The 15,150-nt window shown below is 45.2% G+C and overlaps 1 protein-coding gene across 3 annotated transcripts in view; it reads left to right on the plus strand.

Moving 5' to 3' along the window:
• Nucleotides 1–14,864, plus strand: part of mcf2la (mcf.2 cell line derived transforming sequence-like a) — a 60,870-nt gene extending 46,006 nt beyond the window's left edge. For 2 of the 3 annotated variants that reach the window (XM_084347628.1, XM_084347627.1), the window contains exons 5-32: nt 959–1,072; nt 1,251–1,367; nt 1,487–1,636; nt 1,873–1,997; nt 2,082–2,196; nt 2,277–2,396; nt 2,761–2,952; nt 3,041–3,232; nt 3,372–3,525; nt 3,643–3,695; nt 3,806–3,885; nt 4,065–4,131; nt 4,297–4,412; nt 4,548–4,617; nt 4,705–4,797; nt 4,907–4,999; nt 5,088–5,213; nt 5,307–5,528; nt 5,617–5,709; nt 5,803–5,881; nt 5,970–6,042; nt 6,130–6,236; nt 6,477–6,569; nt 7,640–7,714; nt 9,807–9,916; nt 10,008–10,120; nt 10,204–10,307; nt 11,800–14,864. In XM_084347628.1, coding sequence (XP_084203754.1) covers nt 959–1,072; nt 1,251–1,367; nt 1,487–1,636; nt 1,873–1,997; nt 2,082–2,196; nt 2,277–2,396; nt 2,761–2,952; nt 3,041–3,232; nt 3,372–3,525; nt 3,643–3,695; nt 3,806–3,885; nt 4,065–4,131; nt 4,297–4,412; nt 4,548–4,617; nt 4,705–4,797; nt 4,907–4,999; nt 5,088–5,213; nt 5,307–5,528; nt 5,617–5,709; nt 5,803–5,881; nt 5,970–6,042; nt 6,130–6,236; nt 6,477–6,569; nt 7,640–7,714; nt 9,807–9,916; nt 10,008–10,120; nt 10,204–10,307; nt 11,800–11,879 — 3,126 coding nt within the window. In that variant the 3' untranslated portion in view covers nt 11,880–14,864. The remainder of the gene's footprint in view (nt 1–958; nt 1,073–1,250; nt 1,368–1,486; nt 1,637–1,872; nt 1,998–2,081; nt 2,197–2,276; nt 2,397–2,760; nt 2,953–3,040; nt 3,233–3,371; nt 3,526–3,642; nt 3,696–3,805; nt 3,886–4,064; nt 4,132–4,296; nt 4,413–4,547; nt 4,618–4,704; nt 4,798–4,906; nt 5,000–5,087; nt 5,214–5,306; nt 5,529–5,616; nt 5,710–5,802; nt 5,882–5,969; nt 6,043–6,129; nt 6,237–6,476; nt 6,570–7,639; nt 7,715–9,806; nt 9,917–10,007; nt 10,121–10,203; nt 10,308–11,799) is intronic. The other variant, XM_084347629.1, reaches the window with a different exon arrangement.
• The last annotated feature ends 286 nt before the right edge of the window (nt 14,865–15,150 follow it).

The raw sequence follows: 15,150 nt of genomic DNA on the forward strand, positions 1-15,150 counted from the left end.
GTTGAAGGAAAACAGTGTCAATACTACAACACATCTAAGCCAAAAATAATTACATCCTTTAAACGTTGTGAATATTTTCTTGCATCTCTTTTTTTCAGACTTATTTATGGAAACGCTAACGATTTTATGAGCCTGTCAGACATCTCTGAGCATACCTCTGGGCCTGTGTGTGTGTGTGTGTGTGTGTGTGTGTGTGCGTGTACAGATGTCATCCCACATCGATTTATGATGCCTAACAGGGTGGTGTAATTCACCAAGGGTTTTAGAGGGAAGCCGTAACCAATATAGCCTTTCAGCTGAGTGGCCTCTCGGGCTGCTGTCTGTGTAAAGGCTTTTAACCTGTTAGTGTGCAGGTGGAGGGACACAAGAAACGGGGGTTACTCCCAGAGACACAGGACTAATTTACCCTGTAGCCACATGTGCACCGAGGGAACGGCTGTGAAGAATTGCAGGAGATGTAGGGGATATTAAATTCCGGGAACGCTCTCGTCGCGGTCGGTTCAGGATTGCAGCAGAGGGACAGCCGCTCCATCCAGCTTCACACCTCGACAGGGTTGCGGGTCTGGAGGCTGCGTTAACCAAGCCTTGTACTGAAAGTGCTGATAAATAGCTGTTATCATTTCTAATGCTGCAGCCAATGCTATAAGACAGTGGTACGCAGCCTTTCCTAACTGATGACCCCTGACTAAGTGACATATGTTATGGTTATTTTGTCTTATTTCAATGCAGAACAACTGATAGAAGTGAAGAAAGCTGGTGTATTAAAACAACAATGATTGTTGTGTTTTTTTTAATTAATCAAATACGGCAACTGTGAGCATTTTCTGTCAACCCCACTATAAAAAAAAGAGTATAAATTGATTCAGATCACTGATTTCTACGCTGCAGAAAATAGAAGGATACACAAACTCACATGCTTTCTACTCCTCTTTTCTTTTTTCCTTTTTTTTCCTCTCAGGGCTCATTTCCAGGGAACTTACACTTGGTTCTGGTGTTGCGTCCCACGACTTTGCTCCAGCGGACTCTGTCAGACTTCCTGTTCAAGTTCAACAGGGATGAGTTCAAAATGAAGGTGCCGCTATGACTTCTACATCGCACGCATGTGTCTTTCCTTTTAATATTTCAATCTCTTATTTATATATTGCTTTTACCTTAATTTATCTTGATCCACGGAGTATTGTAAGTTATTTAGGGTTATCTTTCGATAGGTGATACCACATTAAATGAGTTGATTGTGTGCGTTTTATCAGGTGGTGATGCTGAGTTCGGTGACTGAGCTCCATGCTTATATCGACCCAGGACAACTGACCACAGAGCTGGGAGGCACGCAGGAGTACTGCCATGACAGCTGGATTTCACACCGCACTGTATGCACACACACACACACAGTTTTTTAATTAATTTATTAGTTATTTTTTTACTTAAATGCATGTATTTCTGTATCATTTTACCTGCTTGCCTATTCTTTTGTGTATTTATGCCGCAGGCGATCGAGGCCTTCGCCCTCATGGTGAAGACCACGGCTCAGACCCTGCAGGCATTCGGCACTGAGCTCGCAGAGACAGAGTTACCTAATGATGCCGAGGCCACCACCAACCTGCTGCACACACACACTCTGAAGAAGGAGAAGATGAAGGTCAGACATGCTTTTCTGTCTTTTCCCATACATGTTAACTAACTGTGTGTCCCTCTGTACCCCCCCATCTTTCTCTCATACATGTTAGGTGAAAAGTTTCAAGGCATGTAGTGTTCATATCTTTTGGAGTGTGCATTGGAAGGGATCAAAGAAAACAAACAGACTTTTCTTTGTTGAAACTCATATGAGACCCCAGTGTCTCCAGTTGCCCCTATAACTATTTGTTGAATTTCCAGGAGGACCTACAGGTGGCGCTCTCTCAAGGGGGGCGCCTGTTGGAGTGTATCAACGAACCTCTACAGACGGACCCTGAATACAGCATGACTTACGATGAACTGGAAAACTTAGCTACTGTACAGAGGTAGAGGAAGAACAGAATCTGTTTGGTGAATAGAGGCATAAATGGGTGAGGCAGTTGAGTAACAACCCCCTCTCTCCCTCTCAGACTCCTGGGTCAGCTTGACGAAACGGAGGCGGCGTTCGATGACTTCTGGGAACGCCACCGCACCAAGCTGGAACAGTGTTTACAGCTCCGCCATTTTGAACATCACTTCCGTGAAGTGAGTCGAGTCACGGTTTTATTACAAATCAGTTAGCCAACACGTGCCCTGACGACACGACCTTGTCTTTCCGCTCGTAGGTGCGCGCCCAGCTCGATGTGACATCGGAGCGGTTGGCGGGTTTCTCTGAGGTCAGCGTGAGCCCCGCCCACGCTGAGCACGTCCTCCGAGAGCTCAGCGGCCATGAGGACAAGGCCTGCGTAAGACACACACACACACACACACACACACACAGTACTGATTCATCCTGCAGCTCACGTGTCACAGAAAACACACAGTCAACACTTTCACCTTTGACGCATCCTTGACGCCATATGGCTAATGATATAATCAATGTCATGCCCTGCTCCCTCCCTCACTCAGTTTCAGTTCACTTCAGGAGGCTTTACTCTTACGGACAAATGAAGCAATAGGTCACATAGATGTTGTCCGTCTCCATCCAGAAACCTTCACTCTACTTAGAGTGAGAGGCACTGCCATTGACGGACGATGTGTCCACTGCAGTGCTCTCTATGTAAGTGCATTCTCACATTAACAACAGACATCCTGACTGTGCTTCCTTAGGACGCACTAGACCGCGCCCTATCCCTGGCTGCCGAAGGTGACATGTTGATAGAAAACTCCCACTATGCCGAGGACTCCATCAGGCCCAAGTGCAGCGAGCTGAGAGGAGTGTGCGAGGAGATCAGCTCAACCTTGAGGAGCAAGAAGAGCCTCCTGCTCAGGGCCATGGAGCTCCACAACGCTCTGGAGAAGGTACGAATGTGGCTCAGATAAAGACATGCGATCTGCTGAGCCTTCTTTTAGCATCCGCATCATCCCTTCGTAAAACCTCTCCTCCCAGGCGTCGCGGTGGTGTGAGGAGGGCATCTTCCTGTTGGCCAGCCAGTCGGTGGACCGCTGTCAGTCTCAGGACGGAGCTGAAGCAGCTCTGCAAGAGCTGGAGAGATACCTGGACACGGCGTCGCTGCACACCCTCGCCGACCGCAACGCCATCTGCTGCCAGTACGAGGCAACGCTCACGGCTCAGCTCAGGGTCAGTAGCAAGTGGATTTAACAGATTAAAGAAATGCTTTTCTGACAGTATGATTCAGTTGTTGATGTTACCTCCTAAGGTCAAACTAACCTATTTCAGTTGATTTACAATATCTATGGTTGTGTTTGCTCTCCATCAGGACCAGGTAGAGAGAGTTTTCCAGAAGCAAAGCTCGGTCCAGGAGATGTTTGAGAAGAGACGCGTCAGCCTGAAGAAACTCGCCGCCAAACAGACCAGACCAGTACAGCCGGTAGCACCGAGACCTGAAGTGAAGTCTCCGCTCTCCTCTCCCAGTAAGCCCGGATCAGTAGATGACGGTTTAATGAAAGAGAGCAGCGTGTATCAGGGCTCGTCTCACCTGGTTAGCGGTACGCAGGGATAAAACGCATTGTTTTCTGTCTGTCCTTCAGATCAACAGAGGAAAGAGAGAAGATACTCTGCAGACAATGCCATCTGCAAAAAGGTAAACGCATGACGATAAGATAAGTAGAAGTAATTATACCCCAAAAAGATAAGGAATGTGTTGTCAAGGCAAAGCAATATGGACTTAAAAAGGTGAATATGTGTGTCCAGGCGGAGTCTCCCATACATAACGGTGGCACCAGACATGCTTCTCTCTCAGAAGAAGAAGAAAACCTGGCAGTGCTTAGGCGGTAAGGTGTCCAAGGTCGTCCTCAGAGCCTTAGATATGAACACAGTTAATGGACAGTGATACTGTGATCACTTTACTCTGCCTGTACCACATTTAAAGTAAAAACATGTCTTTTAAATGTCTGAATGATGCTATATTGCCTTGCCTATAGCCTTTTATTTTTGTTTTTCAATGTTGTAGCCACGTTATGAATGAGCTGCTGGAGACGGAGAGAGCATACGTGGAGGAGCTACTGTGTGTGCTGGAGGTGAGTGTTCATGTGTCAGCTCACGCATATTCTGAGCAAAATACATGTTAAAAAGTAGAATAACAATAGAAAAAGACAAGTAATTCACTACATGCATCTGTTGTCTGTACCAGCGTATTTCTATACATGGTCAGTGAGTCTGTTGATGTCGCGTCTGTAATGCAGGGCTATGCAGCTGAGATGGACAACCCTGCCATGGCTCACCTCATCCCCAGCACCCTGCTCAGCAAGAAGGACGTTCTGTTTGGCAACATGTCTGAAATCTACCAGTTTCATAAGAGGTGGGCTTCGTTCGCAAGTTCACCTAGCCATGGGCGATTCAGTCAGTCAGTCAGAAGCCTTTATTTTCAAGTGCTATTTATGAAGATGTTGATATTCACGCTCTGAACATGTGTTTTACGTTGTTTTGTCTGCAGGACATTTCTAAAGGAACTGGAAGCGTACACCGACTGCCCAGAACTGGTGGGCCGCTGCTTTTTAGAAAGGGTGAGCACCGGCATCCTCCACTCTGGTCTGGACTTGTTGCTTAGAAAGAACCAATAAGATAATGTTCATCTTATGTCCTGTCTGTAGATGAAGGACCTACAGATCTACGAGGCTTACTGCCAGAATAAACCTCGCTCTGAGAGCTTGTGGAGACAGTGCTCCGACTGTGCCTTCTTCCAGGTTGCCCTCTCACCTTTTGCTTCGAACTGTAGCGGCACCTTTGTTGTCTTGTGGCTTCCAAGAACAATAAACTCTAAGCGTGTTAATCGCTTTTTGTTTTGTGACCCAGGAGTGCCAGAAGAAGCTGGAACATAAACTTGGTTTGGACTCCTACCTCCTTAAACCTGTCCAGAGAATCACCAAGTACCAGCTACTGCTTAAGGTGAGCTGTGTCCATGCTCTGTACATGTGTTTATCTCAAGAAGGGAAGACTCACTGCGCTCTCCACGTACTTTCTGTCGTGTTTGCAGGAGTTGTTAAAGTACAGTAAGGGCTGCGACGGCTGTGATGACCTACAGGAAGCTCTCTCCTCAATCCTGGGGATCCTGAAAGCTGTTAACGACTCCATGCACCTCATCGCCATCACAGGATACGAGGTCAGAGAAATGACACTGTTGAAATGAGAGATTCTGAGAGGAGGTGACTTTCGGATGACCATAAACACCACGTCTGCCTTTCGCATTCCTCAGGGCAACCTGTCGGAGCTGGGCCGCCTGCTGATGCAGGGCTCCTTCAGCGTGTGGACGGAGCATAAAAAAGGCCACGCCAAGGTGAAGGACCTGGCCCGCTTTAAGCCCATGCAGAGGCACCTGTTCCTGCACCAGAAGGCCCTGCTCTTCTGCAAGAGGAGGGAGGAGAACGGGGAGGGCTACGAGAAAGCTCCGTCCTACAGCTTCAAACACTCCCTCAGCGTAAGCGGCTCACGTTGGTCAGATTTTGATGTTTGTACAGAGAAAGATCAGGGGCTGACTGTGTGATCGCCTCTCGTTCTTCTCTCAGATGAGTGCGGTGGGCATTACAGAGAACGCTAAAGGAGACAACAAGAAGTTTGAGATCTGGTGTAACTCGAGAGATGAAGTTTTTATCGCGCAGGTAAGGCCCCTCAGCCCCGCCGCTCGGAAACAAACATAGATGCAGACGAATCGCTGTTAATTCTTCGTAATTGCCATTGTTTGTCCGGTGCAGGCTCCGACACCAGAGATCAAAACGGCGTGGGTGAACGAGATCCGCAAAGTCCTGACCCAGCAGCTCCAAGCCTGCAGAGGTATTGCGGACACACGGAGCCACGCGGGCTTGTTTGCATGACTTCCACCCACCTGCTTCTAACTGGAGTCGACTGTTGTGTATTTCAGACGCCAGTCAGCAGAAGAGCTCGGACCCTGTTTCGCCGAGTCCCACCAGCAACAACACCTCCATCTCCCTCAGGTTTGTGTCTAGCCTCATAAACGCTGCCAACATAAGGTACGCCCACAGATGAGATGCCTGTGTTTAGTTTATTGTTCTCTTCCCCAGTCCCTTTCGTAGCAGCAGTCAGAAAAACCAGAAGAAGCAGGAGGAGAAGAAGGTGGAGGCGAGCACGATCTCTGAGGTCAACTCCTCGTCCTCGCCGAAACACAAAGGTGAGTGTTTGATAAACGCAGCATCAGACAGAAAATGCGTTAGTCACCTCTGGCTAGATGCTCAGAAGGTTTTATTTATCTCTGCAGTGTACGCTCTCACTGATCCGGACTCTTTCCTCCATCATCTTCATCTTCATGGCTCCTCTTTCTGCCTCTCTACCTCTTTTTTTTTCTTCTTCTTTTATGACCGCAACACTCTGTTGCCTGTTTTCCCTCGCATTTCAAAACCATCGTTTCCAGATGAACCGGTGACCAGTCCGACCACGGACAGGTCTTCAGTGGCTAAAAAGCGTTTTACTTTGCAGGGCTTCAGCAATCTCAAGAGTCCCAAAGGTAACAGCAGACCTGAGGAGGTTTATAAAACAGTTTAGTGTTACACTTTTGAACGTTGAATTAACACATTTTATTTTGTAGATGAAAAATGGAATTCACAGGCAATAAAACACACTTTTGCTTTAATTAAATACATCACACATTACAGCCTTACTTGGTCTGCTATGAGCATGAACTTGTTTATATTAGCATTGGCTAATGTTAGCAAACTTTAGATAGATATTCCCGTGCATGATCATTTTATTACTTTACTTAAAGCAATGAACGACCACTTAGAGTGACTTGCTATCTCATTAGAATGCATTACAACTGTGAGAATTATAATACACTCTTGTTGCAAATAAAAATGTCAGTGAATGGTCAGCAATTATGAAGCATTACGATACCTTATAAGTCATATTACAATGTAATATGATTATTGTTACAAGGCATTATGAATATGTTAGTTCTTTCACCTATTACAACATATTGCAAGTGTGTTTATTATGCGTTGATGTCATAGTGTGTGACGATTGTTCTAAAGGATTCTGAATATTTGCAGATAATGCATTGTAATGCAAACTAAAAGTGAAGCATGTTAATTATTTAAGAAAAGCAGCAACTGATCAGTGCTGTGTTTTTAATTATCGCCCCCTGTTGAACCCAAGTTAGAGCCTGATGTGGCACATCTGGCTTTCCCTGTAAGCTTAACTGATGAGCATAGTTTTTATGTTGCAGACACTCTGCCCCCTGGTGGTAAAAGTCTAATATTGCCACTGCTGTAGTTTCCCACTGCAGTAGACAGACCAGACCTTCAGAAGCAAGTGTAGGAGTTTCTTTATGTGCAGAAAATAGTGCCTGTTGTTCTCCTGTCTCCTGCACATCAGAATCAGTGGATCTAAGCTATTTAGGGTAAATTCTGTGGGTTTCTTGAGTGATGGTGATCACAGGATTGAGGTTACATAAGCTTCTCACTGGTTTACATATTTAACGACAGTGTTAAAGTCTCTAAGGCCGTTCTCTTTCTCACTTTTCTCTTCTTCTTCTTCTTCCCTCTCTTCGCTTTTTTACTCCCCTTGTGGCTCGGCCAGGCTCGGCCCTGAGCCCCGAGCACGGCTCCAAACGCCACTTGGTCAAGAGCGACCCCACACCGTTTGGGTTCAAAGGTACCTTGACGTCCCATGATAGGAGTCCATCTAATACTAGAGGCCATCGTTCGTTTTCCCATCCCTCACCACTGAGGTGTACTCCAGTCTCGTGTGTTTCCATCGTGTGTGTCGTATAGAAGGATGAAATAGAAGCTGTTCTCCATACTATCACCCTGCGTTCACCATGACAGTGCTGTACATGTGTGGAGAGTGAAATGTGTTGTGCTCATCTGCAGCTCCTGGGAGTCTTCAAATCAGTGATATAAAGGATTTAAGTATTATAAAAACATCCTAAACCCAGTTGTAGTTTCATAATGATACATTTATGTTGCCCTCTTTGCAAACGCAGTACAATCTGCATCCAGTCTGCTGGATCACACGTTGTCCCAGCAGTTGCCATGTGCACAACATTTTTTCACGGGTCATAATCATCATCACCACTGAATTCTAAGTCTTGTAGACATTTTGGGAAATAAGCTGCTTTTCTTTGACTTTCTGAGAGTTAGCCACAGCTAATATTGCCTTGTCCAAAGGTACACGTGGATGGACACACGTGGATGTTGCCACCGTTGGATGGAGCTGAGCCAGCTGCTTCCTCATTTTGCCGGCTTTTATGCTAAATTAAGCCGACTGGTCGCTGGCTCCGGCTACATATGTCCCATGAGAGTGTTATAATTCACTCACTTACCTCTCAGCAAGACATGAATAAGCATATTTCCCAAATATCTTGTGAACATTCTGTGTCCGTTTTCATTGGGGAATAATGACGTATGTACTAACTGACAAACTGTCTGATCCGTGTGAAGAATCTCAGTGCCAGTGTTTTCGGGCGGGATTACGCTACCAGCTAACCCCAGCCGTTTGACCACAGGACTAGTTCAGATGTCTCACTGTTTCTCCCCCCGTCTAGAGCCGGCTCCCCATGTCACTCTGAGCAGAGTCAAATGGATGAGCGCCTCTAGTCTGTTACAGAGCAAGCGGCGAGGTACAGAGCCGCTCTGAGGATCAGCCACTGTGGGTGTTTGCTGTGGTTTGTGGTGGTCGTGATTGATTGTACTTGAGGTAAAGTGTAGCGGAATATCTCCTCTCCTTTCATTTAGCCTCGTATTGAGTCTTCTCTACCGTTGGCTCGAGATGAGTTTCAAATTAAGCCTCAATTCTCGGCTAAATTGGATTTTTCATCAATTTTTGCAGAGAACCTACTGTACCTCAAATCAATCATTCTCTCCTTCTACTCTCGAGTGGTTTGGGTCAGTCGCTGTGTGGCGTTGAGAATAATGAGAATTAGAAAAATCGTACGCAGCGCACGATTTCAACAAATGATTTTTCCGCCCCCGGCAGTCAGAGCAGCCTTGAAATTAATCCAGGTGATTCAAATCTCCGTGTTCTCTGATCATGAATCCTTTGATTACTGTGATCGGTTTCCTTGATGTGTTTCACTTCTGCTGTCTCTGCTGATCTTCTCTTGGGATTTTGGAGGATTTTTGGTCTGACCTTTGTGTGTTTGAGTGTGTGTGTGTGTGTGTAAACACGTTGATTTGTCAGACAGCCTTGACTGAAAAGGTCTTTCTGCTCTTTCCAAGTGGCATTCAGTTTGCTTCGCTCTCGTCACTCTAGAGCTGGTTTTGTTGATGAGGTCTGAGCCCACGCACCAGAAACAAATGTTGGCAATATATACTTTTTTTAAAATCCTGGATATGTTGCAACTTGATGTTTCTTTAGGTTCAGTCGTCAATTTTTCTGCTTCTGTCACCACAATAAAAGGCTAAAAACTGTCCCGATGTCTCGTCAGATATCTCCGGTTTGGTGCTGCTAGCTTGGCTGGAAAATGTCCCGACGTCTCATCAAGAACCCAGTTTTGTTTTAACATATCCGTGGTTGACAGAAGAGGTACAATGCCGACATTTTATTCTGGTGACTGGCCTGTGAATTTTTCCAAGTCGTGACCCAGGCAGCAGCATTTTAATGCCACGGGGGGTGTGAATGTGTGTGACACAGATTCATCTCTACATTTCCTCATGCCAACCTCCTCCCCTTTGCCTTTAAATCACCTCACCTGTGTCCGTCCTCCCTTCTCCCTCCTCTCTACACCACCACCGCCCGCCTCCAGGCTGGAACAAGGCGTCTCTCTCGGTGGATGCCTCAGAAGAGAACGATGGGTACTCCAGCGGCGAGGACCCCATGAACTCTGACCCCGAGGACGACATTGTAAAGAAGCTGGTGAGACTGAACCCGAAGAGGTTTGCATTCATTCGGCTGTAGACTCCTTTAAGCTTTCACTGACCATCTCCGGTGACCTTTGACCCTGCAGGCTCCAGGAAAGTATACGGTGGTGACGGACTGTGAGAAGGCGGGACCTCAGGAGCTGTCCGTCAAGAGTGGAGACATGGTCCAGCTAATCAGAGAAGGAGAGGATGGACAGTGGTAAGCATCTCATCATTTTGCAGTCAAAAGAGTCCGAAGGTAATACACTGTGGTAATGTCACTGTTTGCTTAACCCTCTGTAGGTTTGTGAAGAACCTTCGCACCAGTAAGGAGGGCTGGGTGGCAGCAGCAAACCTCCTCAGCCTCATCTCAGAGTCCAAATCATCCCAGTCACTCAGCAGCTCAGGTACTATTCCCTTATATACAATGTTGGGTATATAGACACATGCTCAACTATACTTGTCACTGGTAATGTGTCCTTTACTGCCCTCGTCTTGGAATTTTTCAGCAACTCAAATAGATGCGTGATCCTCATTGATTGCCGTGTCCTCGGTTGGAAGACAAGCAACCAAAGCAAGAGCTTTGTAAGCAGGGTTATCTTCAGAGTGTAGGCATGCGCAGCTGAGATTGTTGCAGCTGTAAAGGTTGTTTGAAGTTCACTTACAGGAAATATTAACTTGGTGGTAATGAAAAACGCTACCTGCTCCCAGCAACTGCTGCTGCTGCATCCGCGTCGACTGACCGTGATTCCAGGGCAGCTTTATCAGTCGATGCTGATTGGTTAGGGTTAGGGTTCAATCACTCCTAATAACAGAGCTAACAATCAATGGTTCCCTGTGGAGTTTCTAGTGAACTAGTCCGACTCACAGGAAGTAAGCTGCGGGTCGACTGAATCAGGACAGCAGTCACTTCTTGCCATTTATTTGCATTGCAGAGATTTGTGAAATCGGCAAACTTGTTTATTTCTGTCGTCATTTTGAGCCATAACTGTAACATAAAAACATATACTTTATATATAAACATGAGGGTCTGACCTATCTGATGTTTCTGCTGTGTTTATTCCATGTACTGTGTTGTTTTGCTAGCATCTTTGATATCTACCCAATGGCGACATCTCAGACTAATTGCTAGTTTGGGTAAACTCCAGCTGTGTTGTTATTAATGAGATATAAAAGCATTAAACTTGCATTTAAGATTAATTAGATATATACACTTTGAAATAACCTGATCAGGAGTTATTATAAGCAATAATTGCTATTGGTTCTATGAGCCTGCCATTGGCTAGATTCTTCACGGCAGTCCTACATTTTGAATGCAAATTATGCCTGAAATGTAACTTAAAGTCCAGCTGTGGAGTTTCCTCTCTTGGTACTGCTCCTCTGTCATCAGTGCAGACTGGCAGGGTAGCAGCATGGGTTGCTAATGTTAGCCGAAAAGCCCCACTGGTGGCCAGTTAATGAAGCACTGTTCTTTTTTTAATTTGATGACTTCACTGATAGCGATAAGTTGTGAACGAATTGCGAGCGTCCATGCTTTTCTATCTCCATCAGGTAAATTGCAAATGGCATTGTGATTATACCAGTATGCCACAGTTACACAAGAGAAATCACCACAGCTGAAGACAGAATGTTGGAAATGTCAGGCTGTGTCTGTTAGCCTTAAAATCATCACTGACTACTGATGTCATACGGGGGTATTGCCCCAAACCTAGAGTTTCCTGGTCAAAGATTGCACTCCTGAGAAAGATACACTGCACTGAACTGAGGTAGAATTATAGTACTGTTAAAATACAATATAATGTATATATTTTTGCATATATTCAGCTATTTGCGTGAGGAGTTTTGCTTCAACTTTATATGAATACTGCCAACACCGTTGTTTGTGTGTTTGTCCTGCAGATGGCAGCGTCTCCGGGAACCTCAGCACTTCCTCCAGCTGCAGTGAGACCTACACCAGTTACTCCGACATCAAACCCTGACCTGCCGCCACTGCCCCGCACTCCATCCCTCAAACTGAAAAACAATCTCCAGGCGGAATTACAACAACCTAAAGCTGACCCTGACAGGAGGAACAGGACCATTCGTGTTTTCGTCGCACGGACATCCACCTCACAGCTCGTCGGATCCGATCAGAAAACCAAAGCTATCGTCGTGTCTGCTAATATTACCAGTGTTTTAGCTGAGTATTTGCTACACCCACCTTTCCTTTTATTTACAGTCAGTCCAGCTGCAAATGAAAAACACCTGATTTTAACTCTTATTTTAAATCCTCTCAACCTTCAGTATGATAGACGCACATTGGTAGAATGTTAGGTGTATTTTAACAGTTCATTCCAGTCACAAAAAGTTCAGATAATTTAAATATCAGGGAAATATATTTCCTCAAAGTACATGTGATGTATCGCCTCCTGTCAGGCCTTCTTAAAGAAACACAATAGAGAAAAGCTCAACGTCTTCAACTCCTGATTATGTAGCATTAAAGTGGAACAATTTAAAGAATCTCTGCACTAAATCTGAGCGGTCAGCAGCAGCTCACAACACTGGCGGTATCAACCGTGCTCAAACCCCCTTTCCAAGTCCACAACATCACAGCGTAGCGACAGATTCTCGTGTGAAACATCTACAGATACCGCGCCGCTGGTATTTCACATGATACACCGGCTTTTAGTGTCAGACATTAATCGTGCACTGTGAAAACTGGCAGCTGGCTGCAACAAGAAGAAAATGCTCTCCTGGAGCATCACTGAGCAGGTCAAACGTTCAGGGCGTGATGCTGCGAGTCCTGTACGCGTAGCACGCGCCAGGTGACGCGTGTTGAGTCGCTGCAGTGTTTGGCAGGTCAGCGATGTCGAAGCGTTTAGATTTCCATGCTGTATTCTTCCCATTTTGGTGATATGAGCTTCCCTTAACCCTGGTTCAATGGTGTTAACCACAAATTAAAACACAGTCAAATGTATCACCGGCTGAATGTCACCAACAGCACAACCTGGTGGTTCGGATCTCTTGCACTTCTCCAGCTATGCGTACAAATCACTTAACACAGAGAGCGGCAGCTTGGAACAACTTCGAAACCTCCTTTTATTTTTTTTCGTGTCCAAGACTGATTGTCTAACTCGCCTCTGACTGAGCAGCTCTGGATTTACCTCTCAGGAAGCCCAAGAAAGTTGCGCGAGCAGGCAGGTGTGACCGCATACCTGCTTGTGTCGACTACATGTCTTTGTGTGCATTATTGCACACGTGTGTGTGCGCTTCAGAATACCCGTAATGTCACCAACCCCCAGAGAGACCTGTGTAGAGATAGTAACACAATTAATTTACCGGCTGGATTAAAGGGTAACTCCACCAATTTCACACTTTAAAGTGTGTTTACAGTTCTTGGAAAGCACTGCTACATGTGTTAAACTGGAGACAATTTATCAGATGACATGCATCTTCCTCTGGAGCCACAAAAGGCTTTATAATACTTTGTTCACATATGCAGCAGTACTCTCTAAGACCTAAAATTTCTGGAGTTACCCTTTAATTTCTATGCAGGTTAACTGATAACTTTCATTCTTCCCATGAGCCCTGCAACCTCCAGTTTTAAGAACCCCAAAAATCTCTACATGAACCCAGTTTTTGTGTCACTGCCGCTGTGCTCACCTACCTTTGGTCTGCACCGCAGCGACAAAAGCAGGCTTTGTCCCCCTCCCTGTGCCACCAGTCCCACAGGCATGTGACAGTGGCCACTTCTCTCTCTCGGACCTTCTCGACACGCTTGCGCCACCAGCCTGAGCAATATTTGTTTACCAGACACCACAATGTAGCTGAGTAACCGTCGCGGTCGTAACGAGGTGCAACAGAAATGACAAAGGTCTGACTTTCATTGCGAGCTGCACAGCAGGGGCGGCGAGCAATCGAAGCCTTAGTCGGCCCTGTTTCGACCCCGGTGTGGGAAATGATGTCGGTGGCACACCTCTGACAACCAGCTGCTGTGACACCGTCCTTCACACACAGAGCCTGTGCTACTCTGAACACTGAATGACACCTTTTTTCTTACCTTTTTTTCCAAAGGTGATCACGTTTTTATACCCCAGCATTTCTACTGTATTCATGCACTGTAAAACAATCTCTTCCTTTTTCCATCCTTAACGTTGAATGTGTGAAAACAGGAGAAAAAAAAACAAGTGCAGCATGCTGTTACACTTAAACCAGTCCGACCAGTTTATGACTCAGAATGGGTTGCATTTGTCCACTGGCTTAACAAAACCAGATCCGGCCCTGATTTGTTATTGTTTTTCCCGGCTCAAATCACAAAAAGCACGTCCTCCTCCCTATGAAAGGAAAGACTTTACAGGCCTTTCGCTGTCAAACTGTGAGCTGAGAATAAACTGTGGCTGGCATTATGTGTCGATTTGTGTAAGTTCTGTAAGACTGGCAAATGTATGTTACACTTGTACAGATGTGTCCTCTATACCTCACATTGTTTTCCTCGAGAGCATGTATATTCTGAAGAGGATCATGGTTTTCGTGAGTCTCCTTGTCTCTCTGTACGTCATCGCTCTTTGTGGCATGTTCCTCATAGCCCCAACTTTTAAAGCTCTCGCATAAAAAGCCCTGAACAAGGCGAGTATTTTTACCAGGCACTGTTGTATTTTGTGAGAGTTTATTTTCTGCCCTCATATGAAAGCTGACGCGGGCACTAAACTTGTCAGTGTTTTATCACCGTCACACAATGAATCTTATTGAATTGTTTGTACTTTTGACTCGGAGGCCGGAGAGATGAGAAGGGTTATATTTTTTAATTTGTTTTTATGCAGCACATTGCAGCAACCACTGTCTTTATTTTCCTATTGTATCTACTGAGTATGGTGTCGATATGAAGATATTATGAGACATATCTGTGTATATTTGTACATATGTAATTCTGAATTGTATGTAAAATGAAAAAGCAGCTTTAATAAAGTCTGAGATGGTTTCCTCTATTGGGATTTTGCCTTTTTTTGAAGCTATTGTATTTTATTCAAGCCTTTAATGTTAATATTTTTAGGCCAGTGTCCGCATTATGTGTGGGCTTTTGGAACCAGCACATTCTGTTTTAATTTTATTAATCAACATTTTATTAATTATTATTAATTAATTAATTAATTATTAATTATTTTTAGTTTATTAACATAAAACACATGGATGAAGTCCCAGTGTTATGAATCATATATTTTGATCCGGAAGTGTAATACCACCCACGTGATATCTAACCTCCAATGAGCGCTT

This window comes from Pagrus pagrus, assembly GCF_965226575.1.
Source record: "Pagrus pagrus genome assembly, chromosome: 24".
NCBI classification, from domain to species: domain Eukaryota; kingdom Metazoa; phylum Chordata; class Actinopteri; order Spariformes; family Sparidae; genus Pagrus; species Pagrus pagrus.